Here is a 19726-nt window from a genome sequence, read left to right as displayed (position 1 = left end):
TTGTTTCATGGTTTTATTGGTTGTGTTTACTCTTTGCTACCTATGCACGGGAATTTACGAACTTGGTAGATAAACTGGGCTCTATCTTATCTTATTTCACACTCTTCTTTGATCATATCCGCATTGATTGAATTGATCTTTTTTGAGTTAATGTTTTTCTGAATAGTACTTGAAGGTACCATTGGGGGAGCACATACGGGAACCTTGTACCATCAGAGTTGCCAGGTTTGATTAAAGCCCTCACTTGGGAAGTTTAGATTATGCATTGTTATTCTACGTTCTAAAATGGACCAGTGACTTCAGACGGCCACTGGTGCTAACGCTATAGAAACTTTCATAAAAGCACAAGAGTTACAAGTTATTTCCTGTTTTAAACTGTATCATTTTAATGATCATATTTCCGTTACTGAAAACATGCCACAGCCAACTGAATGATTTGCCATTTAAAGTCTTATGTGTTTGCATATCCAAAAAGGTCTACAAGATGTGAAAAGGGTGTGTTTACAAATGATAAAAGTGAAATAAAATAATAACAACACTACGCGGATACGCTGAACTGTACGTTGTATTAAGTTAATTGTCTTTATTTCCTTTCACCGCCTCACAGATGCGGCGCACACAGTGTGGGATTGGGGGGGAGGGATAACACGTGACGCAACTGGCAACCCTTACCAAGGCCACTCACGAGGTTGTTCCTTTCTCAGCCAGCACCGTTGCACAGGGTGAGTGCGTGGCTTTGATGGACTGGTAAAATTTCTTAAAATTAATCCAAGTCAACCAATTTTGAGCTTTGCTAAAAGGTCATCGACATGCCGGCGTATTTTCAGCGGCCAGAGAATGCTCTGAAACGAGCGAACGGTGAGTATACAAACGGCTTCGTGTTTTAACAGATGGGCCACATCCATGCTAACTACTGGGCGAAGGGTTAGCTGGCATTAGCCGTTGGTGACTCGTTGTTGTTAGCCGGCCGGGCTAACTGCTAACGCCAGCCGGATGGCGGGGAAGCCATATCGAAATGGTGAAGCTACGTTGGTATGTAGCCAACAGTCTACGCAGATTTTTAATTACAAAAGAAAGCCTTTTTAGAAAAGTAAGTGACTGCCAGAGAGCTGTTAACCTTCCACGTAGCTTTACGGTGTTGTTAACGCTGCCTGGGAATCGGTGCTGTAAGTAGATCCTACTATCACGACGCACCAACAGCGGCCTAATCAGCCGGCTCTAGCTTGTCACGGTGTGTGAAGCGTTTGCATTTTTTTTTTAATGATGCAGGACTTCACGCGTTTATTGTTGACTTATATTATTTTTAACATGTTTGCGCAGAATTTCTTGAGGTTGGCAAGAAGCAGCCGGCCTTGGATGTCTTGTACGATGTCATCAAAAGCAAGAAACACCGAACATGGCAGAAGATCCACGAGCCCATTATGCTCAAATATCTGGAGCTCTGCGTCGATCTTCGCAAGAGTCACCTGGCCAAGGAGGGTCTCTACCAGTACAAGAACATCTGCCAGCAGGTCTGCAAGAAAAATCTGTGATTTTTGCACACACAGAATAATTTATGCAAAATAGCAGTTTAGTCTAAATGTAAGTGCTTTCTGTTTCCAGGTGAACATCAAGTCTTTGGAGGATGTGGTTAGGGCCTACCTGAAGCTGGCAGAGGAGAAGACTGAGACAGCCAAGGAGGAGTCCCAGCAAATGGTCCTGGACATCGAAGATCTGGATAACATCCAGACCCCAGAAAGGTGATGCTGCTTAAGTTTTTATAGAGTAAATCAGCTGTTTAACAAATGACTTAATTCATTTCTTAGGGCTGGTATTTGATTTAACTTTAAATTTTGATTTGTTTTTTTGTTTTTTTCAATTAAATAAATAAACTGAACTAATGTGGAACTTGCTTTGATTTTAGCGTGCTCCTGAGTGCTGTGAGTGGAGAGGACACTCAGGATCGTACTGATCGCCTGCTCCTCACTCCGTGGGTGAAGTTCTTGTGGGAGTCCTACCGCCAGTGCCTTGACCTGCTGAGAAACAACTCCAAGGTGGAGCGTCTATACCATGACATTGCACAGCAAGGTAGGGACATGCATCAAATTACTTTTTAAATACTATCTGTTTTCATGATGTCATGTTCTAGTCCTAAGTCAATATTCCAGGCTGCTTACTACCATCTTAATATAAAGTTTTTGTATTTTTAATCGTTTTCTGTATATGGATGTTAATAAAGACAAATGCATGTATAGGATGTTTTATAAAACAAAAATCTTTCCCAATGAAGTCATTTAATTATTATTCAGAAATGTATTTCAAGTCTGTTTGCTGTGAGTCTAGGATTAGCTAATCCTCAAGGTATTACAGTAGTTACGCAAAGCAATGCGATGTAATAAGATATAATGTAACAGATTAAATTAATTGTCAAAGTGAACAGTTATTGTTGTTGTTACTATTAATATTAAATAACTGAATAGTTTTGCAACTGCAAACATTTTTACAGTTAAAAACCTTTAAGTACGAGGCTCTAAAATCCTACCTTCCCTGCAGCATTCAAGTTTTGCCTTCAGTACACCCGCAAGGCAGAATTTCGTAAGCTCTGTGACAACCTGCGCATGCATCTGGGTCAGATCCAGCGCCATCACAACCAGAGCACTGCCATCAATCTGAACAACCCTGAAAGTCAGTCCATGCACCTGGAGACACGTCTGGTGCAGCTGGACAGCGCCATAAGCATGGAGCTGTGGCAGGTTAGTCTACCTAACACTCTTCAACAACTACACAAGCATTTTCAGATCGGTTGCCTCCGCTGTTGTGGGATGCTGTAATGTACAGCTGGCAATGTATAATATTATAGTAGCTTTGAAACACGGTGAATGTAAAATTAATGGTACTAATGCAATTATTCTTTTTCCTCTCAGGAAGCATTCAAGGCTGTTGAGGACATCCATGGCCTGTTTGCTCTTTCCAAGAAGCCTCCCAAACCACAGCTGATGGCCAACTACTACAACAAGGTGTCTACTGTATTCTGGAAATCTGGAAACGCTCTCTTCCATGCCTGCACACTTCACCGGCTCTATCATCTGTCCAGGGAGATGCGAAAGAATCTGACCCAAGAGGAGATGCAGCGGTATTTCATTAATTCCTTGTGGATAAATGCACCAGTGTTTGTTTGTTTGTTTGTTTGTTTTTAATTTTATCATGACCAAATATGTATTAAAATTTACTTTCAATTTTCAGGATGTCTACCCGAGTCCTCCTGGCTACGCTATCTATTCCCATCACCCCTGAGCGTACCGATATTGCTCGCTTGCTGGACATGGATGGCATCATTGTTGAGAAACACCGAAGGCTAGCTACCCTCTTGGCCCTGCAGTCTCCACCAACCCGCCAAAGTCTCATTAATGATATGGTACATTATGTGCTCAAGAAGAGAGAGAAATTTTCACACCCTTTTAAGAATATAGTTTTTTGTTTTTATCTGTTCTTTAATTTGTTTTACATTTTTTGTCAAATGTATGATTTTTGTGTTTCAGGTTAGATTTAACTTGCTGCAGTATGTTGTACCTGATGTGAAAGAACTTTACAACTGGCTTGAGGTCGACTTTCATCCTCTGAAGCTGAGCGGGAGAGTGACCAAGGTAAACTGTCCAGCTTCATGTGGCAGCAGCAGACGTAATAATTACAAGGAGCTGTCGTTCAGTTCATTTTCTTACATACAGCTTGAAGTTTATTCATTTAATTAACATTTGTTGTTGCTACTCTTCTAGGTATTAAACTGGGTGAGAGATCAGGCTGAGAAGGAACCTGATCTTCAGCAGTATGTCCCACATCTGCAGAGTAACACCATCCTGAGGCTCTTGCAACAGGTAATCCTCTCTCTCTTCTGGTTAATCTTTTTTTCTAAATCACTTCTATCCTGAAATGGGTGTAATTGTCTTCATTTTTTAAATTTTAGGTTGCACAGATCTATCAAAGCATCGAGTTCAGTCGTCTGGCCTCTCTGGTTCCATTTGTGGACGCCTTCCAGCTGGAGCGCTCCATTGTAGATGCTGCACGGCATTGTGATCTGCAGGTAAGATTCACATTGGTAGAGACGCTGACATCACTGATGGTCCAGAAACAGGAATGTGAGCTATTACTGAAGTAACATGCTGCGTTTTTGTAGATTATCTAAGATTTCTTTTTGTCTTGTAGGTCAGGATAGACCACACCTCTAAAACTCTGAGCTTCGGCTCTGATCTGAACTACTCGACCAAAGAGGATGCTCCTGTTGGACCTTTCCTGCAGAACATGCCGTCAGAGCAGATAAGGAACCAGCTCACTGCCATGTCTGCATCTTTGGCTAAAGCCATACAGGTCATCAAGCCTGCCTCCATCCTGGTGAGTTCAATCTCTAACCGATACACAGTGACCAGAGGCACCTAATATACAGCGCCCTCCCCTATATTAATGTACATACAGTGACTGGATTTTTCATGTTATATTTAAATATTTAATATATTTTCATGTTATATTTAAAACATTACTCATGTTATGCCTTTGTTTGAATTTGTTTTAATTATTCTTTCTTAGCAAGAGCGAGAGGAGCATAACCAACAGGCCATCGCTGCCTACCTGAAAAATGCCCGCAAGGATCACCAGCGCATCCTGGCTCGTAGACAGACCATCGAAGAGCGCAAGGAGCGTCTGGAGAGCTTAAACATTCAGCGTGAGAAGGAGGAGCTAGAACAGCGGGAGGCTGAGATGCAGAAGGTTCGCAAGGCAGAGGAGGAGCGTCTGCGGCAGGAGGCCAAAGAAAGGGAGAAGGAGCGCATCATGGAGGAGCACAAGCAGATCAAGAAGAAGAATGCCCGTGAGCGCTTGGAGCAGATCAAGAAGACTGAACTTGGAGCAAAGGCTTTCAAGGATATCGACATTGAGGTGATGAAATGTAGCCATAATCAACTTGATCTGGGTAAACTTCACATGGATTACATTTTTAATGTAGATCTAACAAACTGGTTTTGTTGCAGGACCTGGAAGAACTGGACCCTGACTTCATCATGGCTAAACAGGTGGAGCAGCTGGAGAAGGAGAAGAAAGAACTTCAGGAGCGTCTGAAGAACCAGGAGAAAAAGGTAATGGTATTAAATCAGTAGAAGTATTGATAACTTAAATATGTACTGGGCCCTAAGTTTTATTTCTCTTCAGATTGACTATTTTGAGAGGGCAAAGCGTCTTGAGGAGATTCCCCTGATCAAAAAAGCTTATGAGGAGCAGCGTGTCAAGGATATGGAACTGTGGGAGCTCCAGGAGGAGGAGAGGGTAAGTGGGCAGGAAAAAAAGCGCTTTACATAAAGAGATAAAAACAAATGTAAAAAAATCTGAGCATCTGGACTGTAACAAGTTGTTCTTCTCTTTATGTAGATTAGTACCATGAAAGTTGAACGGGAGAAGGCTCTGGAGCACAAGAAGCGCATGTCCAGGATGATGGAGGACAAAGAGAACTTCCTGTCCAAAATAACAGCTGCTCGTAGCTTCATTTATGAGGTAAGACTGCTTAGTCAATCTCTGAGCATTAGCTGACTATGAGGACTGAAGCAGTGCTTTCAGCTTCACTTCTGTGCCTTTTAAAGGAAAAACTGAAGGCTTTCCAAGAGCGCTTGATAGAGGAAAGGAAGAAGCGCCTGGAAGACAGAAAGAGACAGCGCAAAGAGGACAGGCGTAATGCTTACTACCGGGAAAAAGAAGAAGAGGCACAGCGTATTCATGAGGAGCAGCTCAAGAAAGGTTTGTACAATCACGAATCCGTGATCCAACCTGTCCTCATAAAGTTAGGACAGGAGCTCATATTCCACAGAGAACCAGGAAGGATTTTTTTTTTTTTTTAATAGAGCGTGAAGAGCGTGAACGCCTGGAACAAGAGCAGCGAGAGGAGGAGGAGAGGGAGTACCAGGAGCGTCTACGAAAGCTTGAGGAGCAAGAGCGGAAGCAGCGTCTTCGTCAGCAGGAGATTGAGGAGCGAGAACGACGCCGTGAGGAGGAGAGAAGGGTCCCACAGGAGGAGAAGCCAAAGGTTTGGATGTGTTTTTTTAATAAGTTGCTTTTGCTTACCCCAAGATGGCTGGGATGGGCTGTGTAAGGATAATAAGGTCTACAGGACTGTGAGTAATCTTGAAGTATCATGTGATTCTGTTAAAAGGAGGATGGTGGATGGAGACGACGCACAGAGGGTGGGGATTCAGAGTGGCGTCGTCCTGCACCAGACAGGTGTGTGTCACCAACACTTAGTTCCTGCTTTTCTTCTTGTAATGCCGACTCAGCTAGGAATGGCTTCTCTAACAACAACTGTGTGCTCCTTAGGACTTGGAGACAGGACGATGACAAGGAGGAGAAAGAGTTACCTTTCAGACGAGATGGTCCTCGTAGAAGCGGAGAGGACAGAGGTCCCCGTAGGGCCTTTGACGATGAACGAGGCCCACGCCGTGGTGACGATGAAGACCGCCCTGCTCGCAGAGGGTTGGATGATGACCGTGGTCCACGCAGAGGTTTCGACGATGATCGTGGTCCAAGGCGTGGTGGAGATGACGACCGTGGTCCTAGACGTGGCTTTGATGATGACAGAGGTCCTCGTAGAGGCATGGATGACTCCAGGGGACCCAGGCGTGGAGCTGATGACGACTGGGGCCCCAGAAGAGGAGATGATGACAGAGTTGGAAGGAGAGGTATGGATGATGGGCCACGTCGTGGTGGTGATGACGCCAAACCCTGGAAACCACTGGGCCGACCTGGTAAGTCTGTAGCCAATTGCCTATCAGTAAATAATAGAAAAGTCTTGTTATCCAACAGCCAGGCAGCTGGTCTGTGCCTAAATGTCAAGTCTTAATAAAATGATGATAATGAACGCCTCTGATATAGGGGGCTGGCGTGAGCGAGAGAAGGCCAGAGAGGAGAGCTGGGGACCTCCCCGGGGTGGCCCCCATGATGATGGAGATGATGGCGAAGGAGACGAAAGATCCAGCGACCGCAACAGAGACCGTCGTCCAAACAGGTGGGGCTAATAGATCTATGTCTGTATGCTGAGTTATTCGTAGCACCGCGGAGGATGTGACAATTTGCTTTTCAGGTAGTTGTTGGCAGAGTTTCTAATTGGTGTCACTGTGCGTTCACAGAGAGGATGGTGTCTGGAGAAGAGGGGGTACTGATGAGGGAAGCAGCTGGAGAGAATCTCGCAGAGAGGAGGCAGACCGCGACGATCGACGTGATCGAGACGATCGACGCGATCGAGACGATCGACGTGACCGTGATGATCGCCGCAATAGAGACCCTCGTGATAGAGATCGCCGTGATGATCGTGACAACAGAGGCCCACCCAGAGATCCTGATGATGGTGAGCAGAGCATGTTTTAGACTTGCTTTCAGTGTCTTTGCTGGGTTTGATCTCATTAAGTGTGATCTAAGTAATTTATTTTATGCACAAATGGTAACTTTGTTTCAGAAAATTGCTATATGGAATGTAAAATAAACAATTAAAACCCCCAAAACTGCAGAGATTTACCAATAATTTAAGCTCTGTTTTTATTAATAATAATCCAATATCAAGCTTGAATGGAGAACATTTTGATTCCAAAACTAGTATGGTTTGCTCCCAAACACTTTTGTTGTTAAGAGATGTTAAAAGAAAACTGATGTTCACAACATCACCATGGTTTTTATCTTCCTGAAATCAAATAAAAAGTAATCACAGTTGAGAGAGATTTAACACGCTGTAGACGCTGGTGTCCCTGATCCAACTCTCCATCCTCAATCCACTGAGCTCATCTTCTGTCAAAAATTTCAACGTGAAGATAACTTATTTAGCCAGCAGAGGGCACTGCATACCCATTTAATACATGCTCTGCTACATAAGCTTTTTCTTTTTTTTTTCAAAGAAATCATCCACTTTGGACACACGAAACTTCCAAAGTTAAAACATAAAAACTTCCGTTGCTGGAATATTTTCTACGAAACATCTTTGTTCCCCACAGGTGGTTCTTGGCGTCGTGGAGGTGAGGATAAACGTGAGGAGCGCGACAGGGACCGAAACAGAGAACCGGGACGGGACCGTGATCGTGACACTGATGGAGAGAAGGGCTGGCGTACTGACAAAGAAAACCTTCGCCGCACCAAAAACGAGACAGATGATGATGGCTGGACCACCGTTCGCCGCTGAACCTCAGCTCATGGCTCAATCAATAAAAAATGATTTAAAATAATAATAATTATAATAATCAGAAAAACCACATCACTCTGTCGGCCACAGTGTTTCATTGGTGGCCAAAAAATACCTTTGATTTGAGTATTTGTAGAATGTAGTTTCCTGGGAAGTGATTTTGTTTTATTTTTATTTTGACCTGCAGTTTTGAACCGGAAACTCCTCACCTTCTAAACACCATTAACCAATGAACTTGTGTTCACTTAGGTTTCAGTGAAGCATTACTGTAACCCCCAGTGGTTGGAAATGTTCTTACCTTAGTGAAGTTAATCCGAACTACATGCAAACCAGTGAACCTGCTACAATATTCAATGCAAACTCAGTGTACCACCAACTGCCTCTTTTATTGACTGTACCTTGCATAGATGTTACGGCACAGATCTACAACTCTTCTAATGGCTGATGGTGACTAGGAATCGTGTCACCTGCTTCAGTTATTTCAGCTCTTCCATCTAATATGAGATGCTTTTTAACCTGTTAAAGAACTAGTGGAATTTACATTTTGTGCATGCATAGAGTATTGAAATGGTCTGGCTTCATATCCAGTGTGTGCTTCTATCTTGCTGCAATCAATGGTATCACACCAGGTTGCATGTGTACAGATAAAGCCTTTATTAATAAAGACAATGCTCACCAGGGATATGTTCTCTTTGTCTTCAATGGGATATAAAAAATGTTAGAGCATGCTGTCCTCAGCTTTGCCTAGTTTAGATCAATAAAGCCACAGATAACCTTATGAACATACATTTTAGAAATAAAGCCTGCTTGCAAATGCATTTTAATACTTAATTTAAATGAGTAAAGCAACTATGTTGATACTTACACATGATGAAGCTTGTCGTTTAGATTTTGGTTTCTGGTTTCTAAATTAATCCCACATCACTGCTAATGTATAAACAACAACACATGGGGATGCTGCATCGTAATCCAGAACTTCTTGGCTACCTTGAGGCGGAAACTGAAACATGTATCCCCAAATATTTAGGAGCGGTCAGACTGCTGGCCTGGCAAACAAGATAACAATAATTCAAAACCGCTTGTGGAGGCTACAACCGTACGACGCAGGCGATCTGAACTTTGTAAAACCTTTCCTTCTGTAACCACTAGAGGTCGGTAAAACACCAGAAAGAAGACGCGTTACATCTGAAAACGGGAAACGTGTTGGTTCATGCCTAAGATCATCAGTTAACTGAGGGTATAAAACTCAGGAAAAATATAAACAAGCAGAAGGTGGTCAGAAAGGAGGCAATTACAAAACCAGTAACATGCTGCTGGAGCTGTAAAGTAAGAAAACACCCTCAGCAGGGCGGGAGTTTGTTGTCCCAACAACAAAACCGCGTTGGCATTTTGAATTTGGCTCCCCGATTTGAGCTACTATATAATAATAATGATGATGATGATAATAAAAGTAATAGTAATAATAATAATAATAACAGTAATAATAATAGGCTGATATTTAATGCAAACCAAAAGCCTCTATCTGAACTGTATAAGCGAATTGAATAAAAAACTATCCACCTCTGGGAGATTCCTCCAGGTATTGAAAATAATAAACTGGAATGTGTTTTTTAACATCTTAAACAAGATGGTGTGTGTGGTGTATGTGTGTGGGCATGTTGGTGCTCTGATAGCGCTGAGAAGCCCATTCAGTGCTCCAGTATATTTTTATAGGTCACATTTAATTTCAGGGACCCTTAACCGCATAAATGAGCAAAGCCTAAACTCCATGTGAGTAATAATAATAATAATAATAATAATAATAATTTAATAATAATAATAAGTGGAGTTATTCTGATTATATGTATTTGGTTGGAAACTTTCCTTGAAACATGTATCAGCTTTACAAGCAGCGGCCAAAAAATTAAAATGAAAATTAACAAAAACAAAAAAAGGCATAAAATGATGAAATAATCTCCAAACATTTGGACGTAGGCTGTCGGTAGGCAATACATCATTTTCTCATTTCGGGGATGCATCAGTTCACTTGTCAGCAGCCTGCGCGGACTCCAAGTGTGTATTATTTCTTTGTGAAGGCCCGCTGTGCGCGGACATGGCTGCAGCTTCATGCTGCTGCCGTCAGCCGCTGATCTGCATGTAGGGGTGACAGGTCGCACTCGCACAGGTACACTACTCTAATAAACAGCTCTCACCGTCTAACACACAGCGTTACTGAACACTGACTGTTTCAGGATCGTGTCCCGCACACTAGATAAAAAAAAAAAGCAGAAACACCTCTAAATCTGATCTTAAGCGCGTCTGCGTCTTCGACAAACCATTCTGCACAAATGTAAGCGTGTCAGTGTAGAACTCATACTAATGCTGATCCTAGAATCGGGACAAATGGAAACAAGCAGCAACGAAAAAAAATAATTTTCTACAAATGTCCAGTCACAAATAAATAAATAAACAAAAAGAAAACAGGAAAATATGGAAAAAATAAATTAAATCCGACTAATGGCGCAAATAAGCGGCTGCTGAAAAATTCCATTTATTCCATACCATTAGCATCCCAAAAACAGAGTCAAACAGAGCTGATGTGTTGCCGCCACATTGTTTTTGCATATTTTAAAGTAATCACCTCTAGTAGTAACAGCACACACACACTTTAAAAATCTGCCTGAACCTGTCGTAGACACTAAATGCAAATAAGCAGGCTACCTTTTCTACTGGTTAGTTGAATGTGTTAAATGTCCTGGAGATATGTGCGCACGAGTGGATGCATGTGTCTGTGTGTCTACATGTGCGCGTGCGGGCATGTGTGTGTGCACGCGGGGGGCTCTTCTCTGAACGAATCCGTTCCGTGTTGCGCGTTCGAGTCCGCCTCTCCGCGCCCCTGCTTCCCATTGACGCACTTTTTAAGCGTCTTCCCCCTTCTCCACCTTAAGGCGAGCAGCAGCGGCAGCGACCAATCACCATGCCATTACAGCCTTCAGAGGAAGCTGTTTATGGGGCTGCAGCGCTAATTAGGCTCATGAACTAACAAATCTGCCTGCACGAAGCCGGCGAGGAAAACGATCACATCCATGGATTAGTCTGGGAGTAGCCGAGCACTTTTTATTTTTTGGCTTCTTCGACACTGCCCGCCGCCCTTTCCCAACTTGTTTACTGCGCAGAAACTTTCCCCTTTTTTTCCTTGGGTGTGGAGTATTTTTCAAGCAAGAGCGCCTACGACAACTTTAACCTAAACTGGGGAATCTGGACTATCAGACCATGTTTCAACCTACACCCAAGAGGTGTTTTACTATAGAGTCTTTAGTGGCGAAGGATAATCCGATACCGGCGTCCCGCTCCGAGGAGCCCATCAGGCCAGCGGCTCTCAGCTATGCAAACTCCGGCCAGATGAACCCATTTCTGAACGGCTTTCACTCCGGCGGCAGGGGCGTCTACTCTAACCCGGACTTGGTTTTTGCCGAGGCGGTCTCTCATCCGCCAAACTCTACCGTTCCAGTACATCCGGTGGCCCCGCCGCACGCTCTGGCCGCTCACCCGCTTTCATCCTCACACAGTCCGCACCCGCTTTTTGCCAGCCAGCAAAGAGACCCCTCAACTTTCTACCCCTGGTTATTACACAGATATAGGTACTTGGGTCACAGGTTTCAAGGTAAGTTGTCAAAGTATTCGACTTTGGATGAGTTTTACGCACGAACAACTACGGGCTGTAGCATTTTCTTTTCTGTTATTATTTCATTTTTGTTTTTTTAGACTGTGTTAAGCTGAGAGCAAGGTGGTGTAAAAAATATAAATATATATTTGTAGCTGTAGCAGAACAGTTTTAAAGTGAAGCATCGTTAAGTGCCAAAAGTAGTTTCTAAAGGTGTCGCAGCTGTAAAAAGAAATGACCTCGTAACGAATTTCTTCGATTTTGGACAAAGAAAAATAATCTGTAACAAAGAAATATTTATGGCTGGGCTTGTGAGGACGCCTGCAGCTTTGGAGTATGTGTTAACGTTTTTGTTTTTTTTAAGAATTGAAATTCTGACATGTTTGTACACCGGTAGTCTGCAGGTTATATATAGCGCATGATCTATATCCAGAGACGCAATGAAAGCATTTCGCTAGTCTGCGGTTTAAACCTGTTACAGCAGGTTTTTTGTTTTTAGTTTTTTTTAGTTGTTTTTTTTTTTTTTTTAAAGAAATAAATACATTTTTATTTGAGCTAAACGTGTAATTATATGATTATGATGTTTCTAAATTTCTGAACCTGACATCAGACAAAATATGAGTAAATTGTAAATTTATTGTTTAAGTTGGTTTGGCCTGAGAACTTTTCTATTGTTGATTTCGGGTGCTGAATTTGTGGTATTTTTATGTGATCGTTATTATTAATAATATTATTACTGAATATTATTTTTATTTGTTTGATTTGGTTTGTTTTTCCTGCAAGTGACAGCGCTATTTTTTATTTTTTATTTTACTGGAATGTATTTTCAGTTTAATTTCTAAGCTGGTTTTGGGTGTTGTCGATTTACAGTTTGTTCACAAAAAGCTAATTTAATTAAGTCCAGGATTATACGTCTGCTTTATTTGTTTCCCTCTTCTCTTCACACGAAAGGACTGACAGATATTAAAAGAAGAAACCTTCAGTAATGATTAATTTAAACACACACACACACTTTCATAAATACGGCGTGTGGCTTTTTATTGACTAATGTCCAGCTTCTTTTTGGACTTTATTATCGTCCTCTTTTATCGTCCCTCAGGAGACTGCAGTCCTCTAGCTGCGCCCAGGCCTGTTGTTTCTTATGGAATAGTTAACATCTTATAAAATATACATATATATTTGAATACGTCACTGAGGATCCTCACTTTCTGCTCGCTTCCAGGTAATGAAACGAGTCCAGAGAGCTTCCTTTTGCACAACGCGCTGGCCAGAAAGCCCAAAAGAATCCGGACAGCGTTTTCACCTTCGCAACTCCTGCGGCTCGAACACGCGTTCGAGAAAAACCATTATGTGGTGGGAGCAGAAAGAAAGCAGCTCGCCCACAGCCTTAGCCTCACAGAAACTCAGGTAAGAAGCACTGGATTTTACTCGACATACCGCCTTCTCTCTCTCCACTCACCTGCTCTCACTTTGTGTGTGTGTTTTTTTGTTTCAGTGCTGCTTCTCAGCGCTTCGTGTCGTGTTTTTGGCTTTTAGGAAATCCCCACTTTCATTTTACAGTAATTCGAGAGATTATTATTGATTATTATAGAAGCTGACTGTGTTGTGGTGCTTGTCCTGGAGGACGGTGTGTTACTTTTTATGTGTTTGTTTATTTTATTTTTTTTAACGTGGTACCGTGCGTCATGGAGCCTTCAATCAGGCCTGTAAAACGTGTGCGTATTTACGCGCGGCACTAAAGCGGGGTGTCATCATTTGCTTATCATTTGCCAAACAATAACGCGAAATTATCAGGTGGCACACCGTTTCCACGTTGTCATTTGAAGACAGAGGCTTTCTGCTGGAGCCAGTCCACCGTCATTGTGTAGGCCTAACCTCATTCCAGGAGGGGGTTGAATTACTTTGTTTTGGGGTGGGGGGGGAGAGAATGTTGCCTTTTCAAAATGGAGGGCAAATTAACCAGTTAACCATTTTATAGGGTAGGAGATACAAAGAGCGAGGCGGGTTCAGTGAATTCCCCCTGCCATATTTAAGATGCTGTTTGAGCCCATCAGCCTGCTGTCTTTTGTCCGCTGTGTCTCCTTTATACGGCGGGGCCTTTTGGAGGAGCTGAAGGGAGAAATGAACCGTCACCTACTTCAATTAGCCCACTGAAGGCTTATTAAACGCACCTCGGTTGCCATTAAAGAGCTGAAAGGGCTGCACAGCGACAAAACAGGAACAGATAATTTATCGATTTAGATGTTGTTAATTCCCCCCACGGTACCGATTATTAACAAATCCACTTAGAGGAGCGTGTGGACATATATGTTAAACGTGCCTCAGAGACATTTATTTCTCTTGACATCCACATGCTGACATTTTTGTTTTAAAATAAAATCTAAAAAAATTAAATACATTTCTGACCTACTTTGGGTATGGCGTCAAAGTTTCTGCGCGCATTAAAACAGTAGTGAACCTTATTTATTAAAATATTCTATTTGTGTCACAGCTCCTTGTCTCATTTTCCTTTTTCCCTCCCCATAATTTTAAGGCGTGATGTGGAAAAGACTCTGTCCTGTTATATTGTTAATAGAATTGGGGTTTGACCTTTTTAAGGCGGAAGTCGCTCTTTTTTATGTGAGTTAATAAGAATAATTGGAGTAATTAACAATGACATGATTTTTAATGGCATGTATTCGTGCTGTACTGGAACTATAATTGATGTTTGTTTATCCTGGCGGCTGTTTCCTTAGGTGCAGGTCACATTTTGCCTTTTTTAAAAATTATTGTTATTTCTGCTGAACTCTCTGCTTGTTTTTAGCCATGCTATCCTATTCACGCTTGGTTTTACGCACTGGCCAATCGCGGTTTATCTCGTGATACTGATACGGGTTTTTCTGCCCCCCCCCCCCCCTTCTCTATGCAGGTAAAAGTGTGGTTTCAGAACCGACGGACGAAGTTCAAGAGACAGAAGTTGGAAGAGGAGGGCTCGGAGTCTCAGCAGAAGAAGAAAGGATCGCATCACATAAACCGGTGGAGACTGGCGACTAAACAGGCGAGCCCGGAGGAAATTGATGTCACTTCGGACGATTAAAATAAAGACTATGCGCCTGAATGAAGGAGGACATGGATACAGGATGCCGTGTAGAGACAAGTGAGAGGGTACAAAGCCAATGTCACATTTCAGATCTCCGGAGACCGGCAGCTGAGGGTGAGACTAGCCCGACTGACACTGCTGTCACCACGCGGGTCTGTCAGTCCGAGTGACCCAGGGAAATGTGACCGACAGTGTCTCAGTCCACCTACCTGAACCCTTTCTCGCACCAACCACCACTACTACCCCCTCCCCCACCCTCCCCCACCTACAACCAACACCTAATTATATTTTTCTCCAATTCACATTGGACGTTTGCACTTCAGAAGGCTTTTATTGTTATTTTTTCCTCCTCTTATTTTTTTAAACAAAAAAAAAAAAATCGTTTCCACGTAAGATATACCAAAACACCAAACTGCTTTTTTGTTTTTTTTGTAAAACTTGAAATGCATGGTCTAGTTTTTTTCTTCTTCTTTTTTCCTGGTAGCTGTTTTTAATTTGACGAGTTTTCGCAAACCAAGGAAAAACAGAAACAATAACAACAAAAAAGAGGAATAATCAGTTTTGTTTCTAACTCTATTTTCAAACAGAGAGATGTCGTGCTTCTTCCTTTTTACAATGTGTGCAGTCTTTAATTAATGATTCTCGTGTAAAAGTGATTGTGAAAACATATGAAGTAGCGGTGCTGCGTTATGGTGTTTATTTTTAATTTTTTTTAAGGAAAGAAAAGTGGAATTTCGATGAAAAAATGACATCTTTCTATAAAAAAAATAAAAAATAAGTGAATCAGACCACAGACAAAGTACTTAAAGGGAAGGTATCAGGACATTCCTTTAACCTAAAGCTTTACCAATGTGTCGCTGTGGCCCCCACACAGGCTTCTGTCAGGACTTGACCCTCCAGTGAAAGTTGCAACGAAGGACTAAAAAGCAAGAATTGACAAAGACAGGAGAGAGAGCAAAAATAAAAAAGCACTGAGCGTTATTCCATGTACAGAAATGCTAAAAAAAAAAGTTAATGTTTCTGTTAAACCCGCTTTTACAGAATGTAAATACTTTTTGTGTTTGTGTTAAGTTTGCTACAATTTTAACACAAAGTATACTTCCAAGAAGTATGTAATTGTCAATATTTTGTCAATAAAGTTTTATCAATATGTCGCGCGCAGTAAAAGTATAGGCTTTTGATTACGCAAAGCAACCTTAAGGTTTTTTTTTTCTTTTTTCTTTTTCTGGAAATGCGCAATCATTTAGCGCACAGCGAGGCGCGCTGATGTGGCGTTTATAGGATGATTTAAAAAACAAAGAGAGGAAAAATTCTGCAGCATGTAATTTGTTTTCCTCAGCCCTGCATTTGTTTCTCAGTCTGACATAGAAAGCATTTTTTTTCCTCCAGGAGCTGCAGCGTCTGCTCCGCTCCGGCTACAAAGAGTCCCTACAAGCTTTTGTGAAAGTGCAAATCAGTTTGGGCAATTATCATGCGAGTAATATGAGGGGGGGAAAGGGGATGCATTGCCCAGTGGTCCACTTTAATCTCTTAATCCACGGATCCAAGGGGGGCTTGGTTGGACATAATTTAGTACAATCTGACTACCCCTCACGACGCGATAAGGGAAGGTTGCAATGTGCCGCAAAAAATGGGATCTTTGTTTAAAATCTTGTCTTTTAGGCTCCAATCGTGCTGCAAGCTGCTGCTTTGGACCGAGCGGAAACATTACAGGACTTCTTTTTTGGAGTCCGTGGGCGCATTAAAAAAGAGAAAGAGATGCAGGAAACGATTTCTCATTTAAACACAAACAAACCAAACAACAAAACCACGAAAGTAGAAAGAAATCTTAACAAATTGAAACTAGATTATGATGGTTTTTGTTTGTTTCCTCGCGAACAGCACAGCAAACCTAACTTCGGTGTTTCTCGCGGAGGTGCACGTGTTTGTTTAATTGTTTCATAAAGTAAAAAGTGGTGTTTTTGTGGTTTGAGTTAGGAAGGAGGGGGGGGGGCATGGCATATAGGGAATTCTTAATCGGCCCATAGATTATAACAGCAATAAAAATCTATAGAGAATACCATTAGCTTTGGAGAAAAAACCCCCTAAAAGCTTTATTACAAACCCAGCTTTGAAATAGGGGGGATTAGAGGACTGAAAGGGTCCCACAATAGTTAGAAGAAAAGGTTTCATGCTAATGAGGTTAATGCCCTTTGTATCTCCGGACTCCACAACTTCATTACTCCTATCTCGGGCAACACCGAGCGGCTCAGAGCTTCACAATCCACTCGAGCTTTTCCCTACCCTGCCTATAAAGAAGGATTTGATAGCAGTCCTGTTCAAACTAGATAATTATATCTTTTCAAGTTGGAATTAAGATAAAGAAAGTGCAGTGGAGGCGGTGAGCCTTGATCCGCCGCAAACAAATTTGGCGCACTCCCCCCCCCCACACCACCACCACACATACACCCCCTCCTCGTGTGCGTCTGCATGGACACACAGGAGACAGGACAGGCTTCTCATTAGAGCCTGGCACAATTTGATTAATTTAAATGCGTTTGATTTCAACCCCTCTCTCTTAAAAGAAACTAGTGCATGGAAATAATTTTTGATCTTATTTTTGAAATTACGTTTTGTTTTTTTTTAAGCTACAATATCCAAAAATCTGCTTCACCAAATTAAAAGCTTCCAGTGGGTGTATTGTATTTTAATTTGTTAAATAAAATTAGAAGAGACTCTTTATTTTGAAAGTGCATATTACTACATAAAAAAATTAAAATGAAAATAATAAAAAGCTGTAGGCGGAGGTGGAGTGGGGGATTATTTTCTGTAAAGCAGTCTGGGTAAAGACATCTTCCTAACAAAAGCGCGCATGCCGCTTCCGTAATATTTAGGTTTTTACGTCTGACAAATTCAAGGCGCTCTTCTTTTCAGATCCTGGCATTTGTTAGAGGACGATCAGGTGCAATTTGAAACTAAGGTCACATGAATATAATTACTTTGGACAGAACTCAAACAGCGTGCGCGCGTTATGAGTTGAAGTGGGCCCTCACGTATTAGATCCTTCTCCCAGACGCTCGTGCTGTGCGTTAAGGGCCAATTGTGGGGACCTTTGGTGACCCTCTTATCTAAACTGAAACTGCCCCTCTCGGTCCGGGGGCTAAACTCCCTCATAAATCATCACAAGTCCACGCGCAATTTGGTTCTTGCGTAAATTTTGAACAATTTGGAAACGAGCTCCCGCTGCATCAAACATTTAGCGCGCAACGTGAAACGATTATCCACCACTGAAAAGAGTAGTCGGTCCTATCAAGTGACCCCACTGACCCAAAACCTTTAATCTGCAATTAGTAGGTATAATTACGTCCGCTGACACCACTAATGTGAATAGTGGCCGAGGGAGGGAATAAGCGGAGGACAGGCTCGGTATTAGCGCGCAAAGTCAATAATTGATCGAGCTGGAATCTCTTAAGTCGGAAGAAGTGGCTTCTGAAAGGATGGATTTGGATAGTTTGTCAACAGAGGAGGAGACAAACTCCAGAGGAGTTTCATTTCGAAGAGCATCTCGTCGGGGGCAAAATGAATGTCTGTGAGGTGGCACCTGTAGGCCGACCCCGTTACAGACCCAACGTCAGGCCTAACTTGATCTGTCCTGTTTCACAAATTGCCTCTGAAATTGATCCTTGAAACGAGAGAATGAACCCCGCACAATTCCCCTGGCCTCGACATAAGGTGCAGCGATAAATATACAAGACTAATGAGCAATTACCATACGATCACTCTTCAAATAGCTTACATAATAACAAATTAAACATCCACGCCTCGGATTCAGTTTCTTTCTTTATTATTAATAACGAAGGAGTGGCGTTTGCAGCCACGATGTGCTCGGATGATTATGTTTTCCGAACCCAGCAATTTCCAATTTGCCATCGGGTACAGTCAGAGGTTATTGACTCGGACTAACTAGTCTACCGACTTTCAGGGGCATGAACACAGCTGGGCAGAAGTGGCGATCTTTGTGAATAACGCGTCCTTTATCCTTAAGTTATTTCCAGCTCAGATTTTGAACGAGGTGAGGCGTTTAAGAGCAGGATTAAACACGCAGACACTCACGAAGCGCTCCTAAAGGCATCACAGCGGCCTGCTGCGTTTCCTGACATGACAATGAACTTGTTAGCGTTTGAGATCCTATACTGGAAAAAAAAAATCAACATATTGTTTAAAAAAAATAAGGAAAAATGCCAAAGCTGTAAGATATAAATATGCTGACTGTTCTTTAAAAAGAAAAGAAAAAGAAACAAAAAGACACTTGAGTTAATGTATTCAAGGCAGGTCGACATCGTATACACACACACACACACACACACACACACACACACACACACACACACACACACACACACACACACACACACACACACACTAAGAGCCTGGCACCAAAATGTGATTGTTAATAGATGAACAAAGCCAAGTGGCACATTACAAGCTGCTCTGACAGGCCCATGCAGAGTTTCACTCACTGGGTTTTGGTGCTCCATTGCCCATGTTCACCGAGGTCACCACACACACACGCTCGTCACATGACCTACAAGTGACAAATGGTCATTTCACTATGAAATATTCATTGCATTTCAGAAACAGTAAACTTTATTTTTTTCCACCTGCACAATGGCCGCCCTCCCCCTCTGTCAGGCCTCAGTCCCATCATGCCTTGCGCCCTGCATTTGCAGACACCACCAGCATATCTGTGTGCTCCCCTCAGTAACCACACTGCACAGGCACAGCTCAGTTTGGAAGGCCTCAGAAACTTTATTAGCTGTTTTTTCCCCCGTCTTCCTTAAACTCTTAT

At 42.3% G+C, this 19726-nt stretch overlaps 2 protein-coding genes across 2 annotated transcripts; both read left to right on the top strand.

The window, feature by feature from the left end:
• The first annotated feature begins 680 nt into the window (after nucleotides 1-680).
• Nucleotides 681-8858, top strand: eif3s10 (eukaryotic translation initiation factor 3, subunit 10 (theta)). Its single transcript, XM_040034555.1, has 22 exons — nucleotides 681-858; nucleotides 1321-1511; nucleotides 1603-1739; nucleotides 1904-2067; nucleotides 2533-2732; nucleotides 2904-3112; nucleotides 3223-3394; nucleotides 3519-3623; nucleotides 3753-3851; nucleotides 3941-4057; nucleotides 4180-4365; nucleotides 4558-4905; nucleotides 4998-5102; nucleotides 5176-5289; nucleotides 5392-5514; nucleotides 5601-5754; nucleotides 5859-6040; nucleotides 6167-6234; nucleotides 6328-6755; nucleotides 6883-7015; nucleotides 7137-7354; nucleotides 7992-8858. Exons 1-22 carry the CDS (start codon nucleotides 810-812, stop codon nucleotides 8174-8176), a joined length of 3687 nt encoding a protein of 1228 aa, XP_039890489.1. The 5' UTR covers nucleotides 681-809; the 3' UTR covers nucleotides 8177-8858.
• A 2231-nt stretch (nucleotides 8859-11089) lies between these two features.
• emx2 (empty spiracles homeobox 2) lies at nucleotides 11090-15858 on the top strand. The gene is made up of 3 exons (XM_040034571.1): nucleotides 11090-11819; nucleotides 13042-13226; nucleotides 14728-15858. The coding sequence occupies exons 1-3, from the start codon at nucleotides 11429-11431 to the stop codon at nucleotides 14893-14895; spliced, it is 744 nt and encodes a 247-aa protein (XP_039890505.1). The 5' UTR covers nucleotides 11090-11428; the 3' UTR covers nucleotides 14896-15858.
• The last annotated feature ends 3868 nt before the right edge of the window (nucleotides 15859-19726 follow it).

This window comes from Simochromis diagramma, unplaced genomic scaffold (assembly GCF_900408965.1).
Source record: "Simochromis diagramma unplaced genomic scaffold, fSimDia1.1 OVJJ01000481.1, whole genome shotgun sequence".
Classification (NCBI taxonomy): Eukaryota; Metazoa; Chordata; class Actinopteri; order Cichliformes; family Cichlidae; genus Simochromis; species Simochromis diagramma.
Note: the sequence above shows the minus strand (reverse complement) of the source record. Positions and strands in the feature narration are given on the sequence as shown.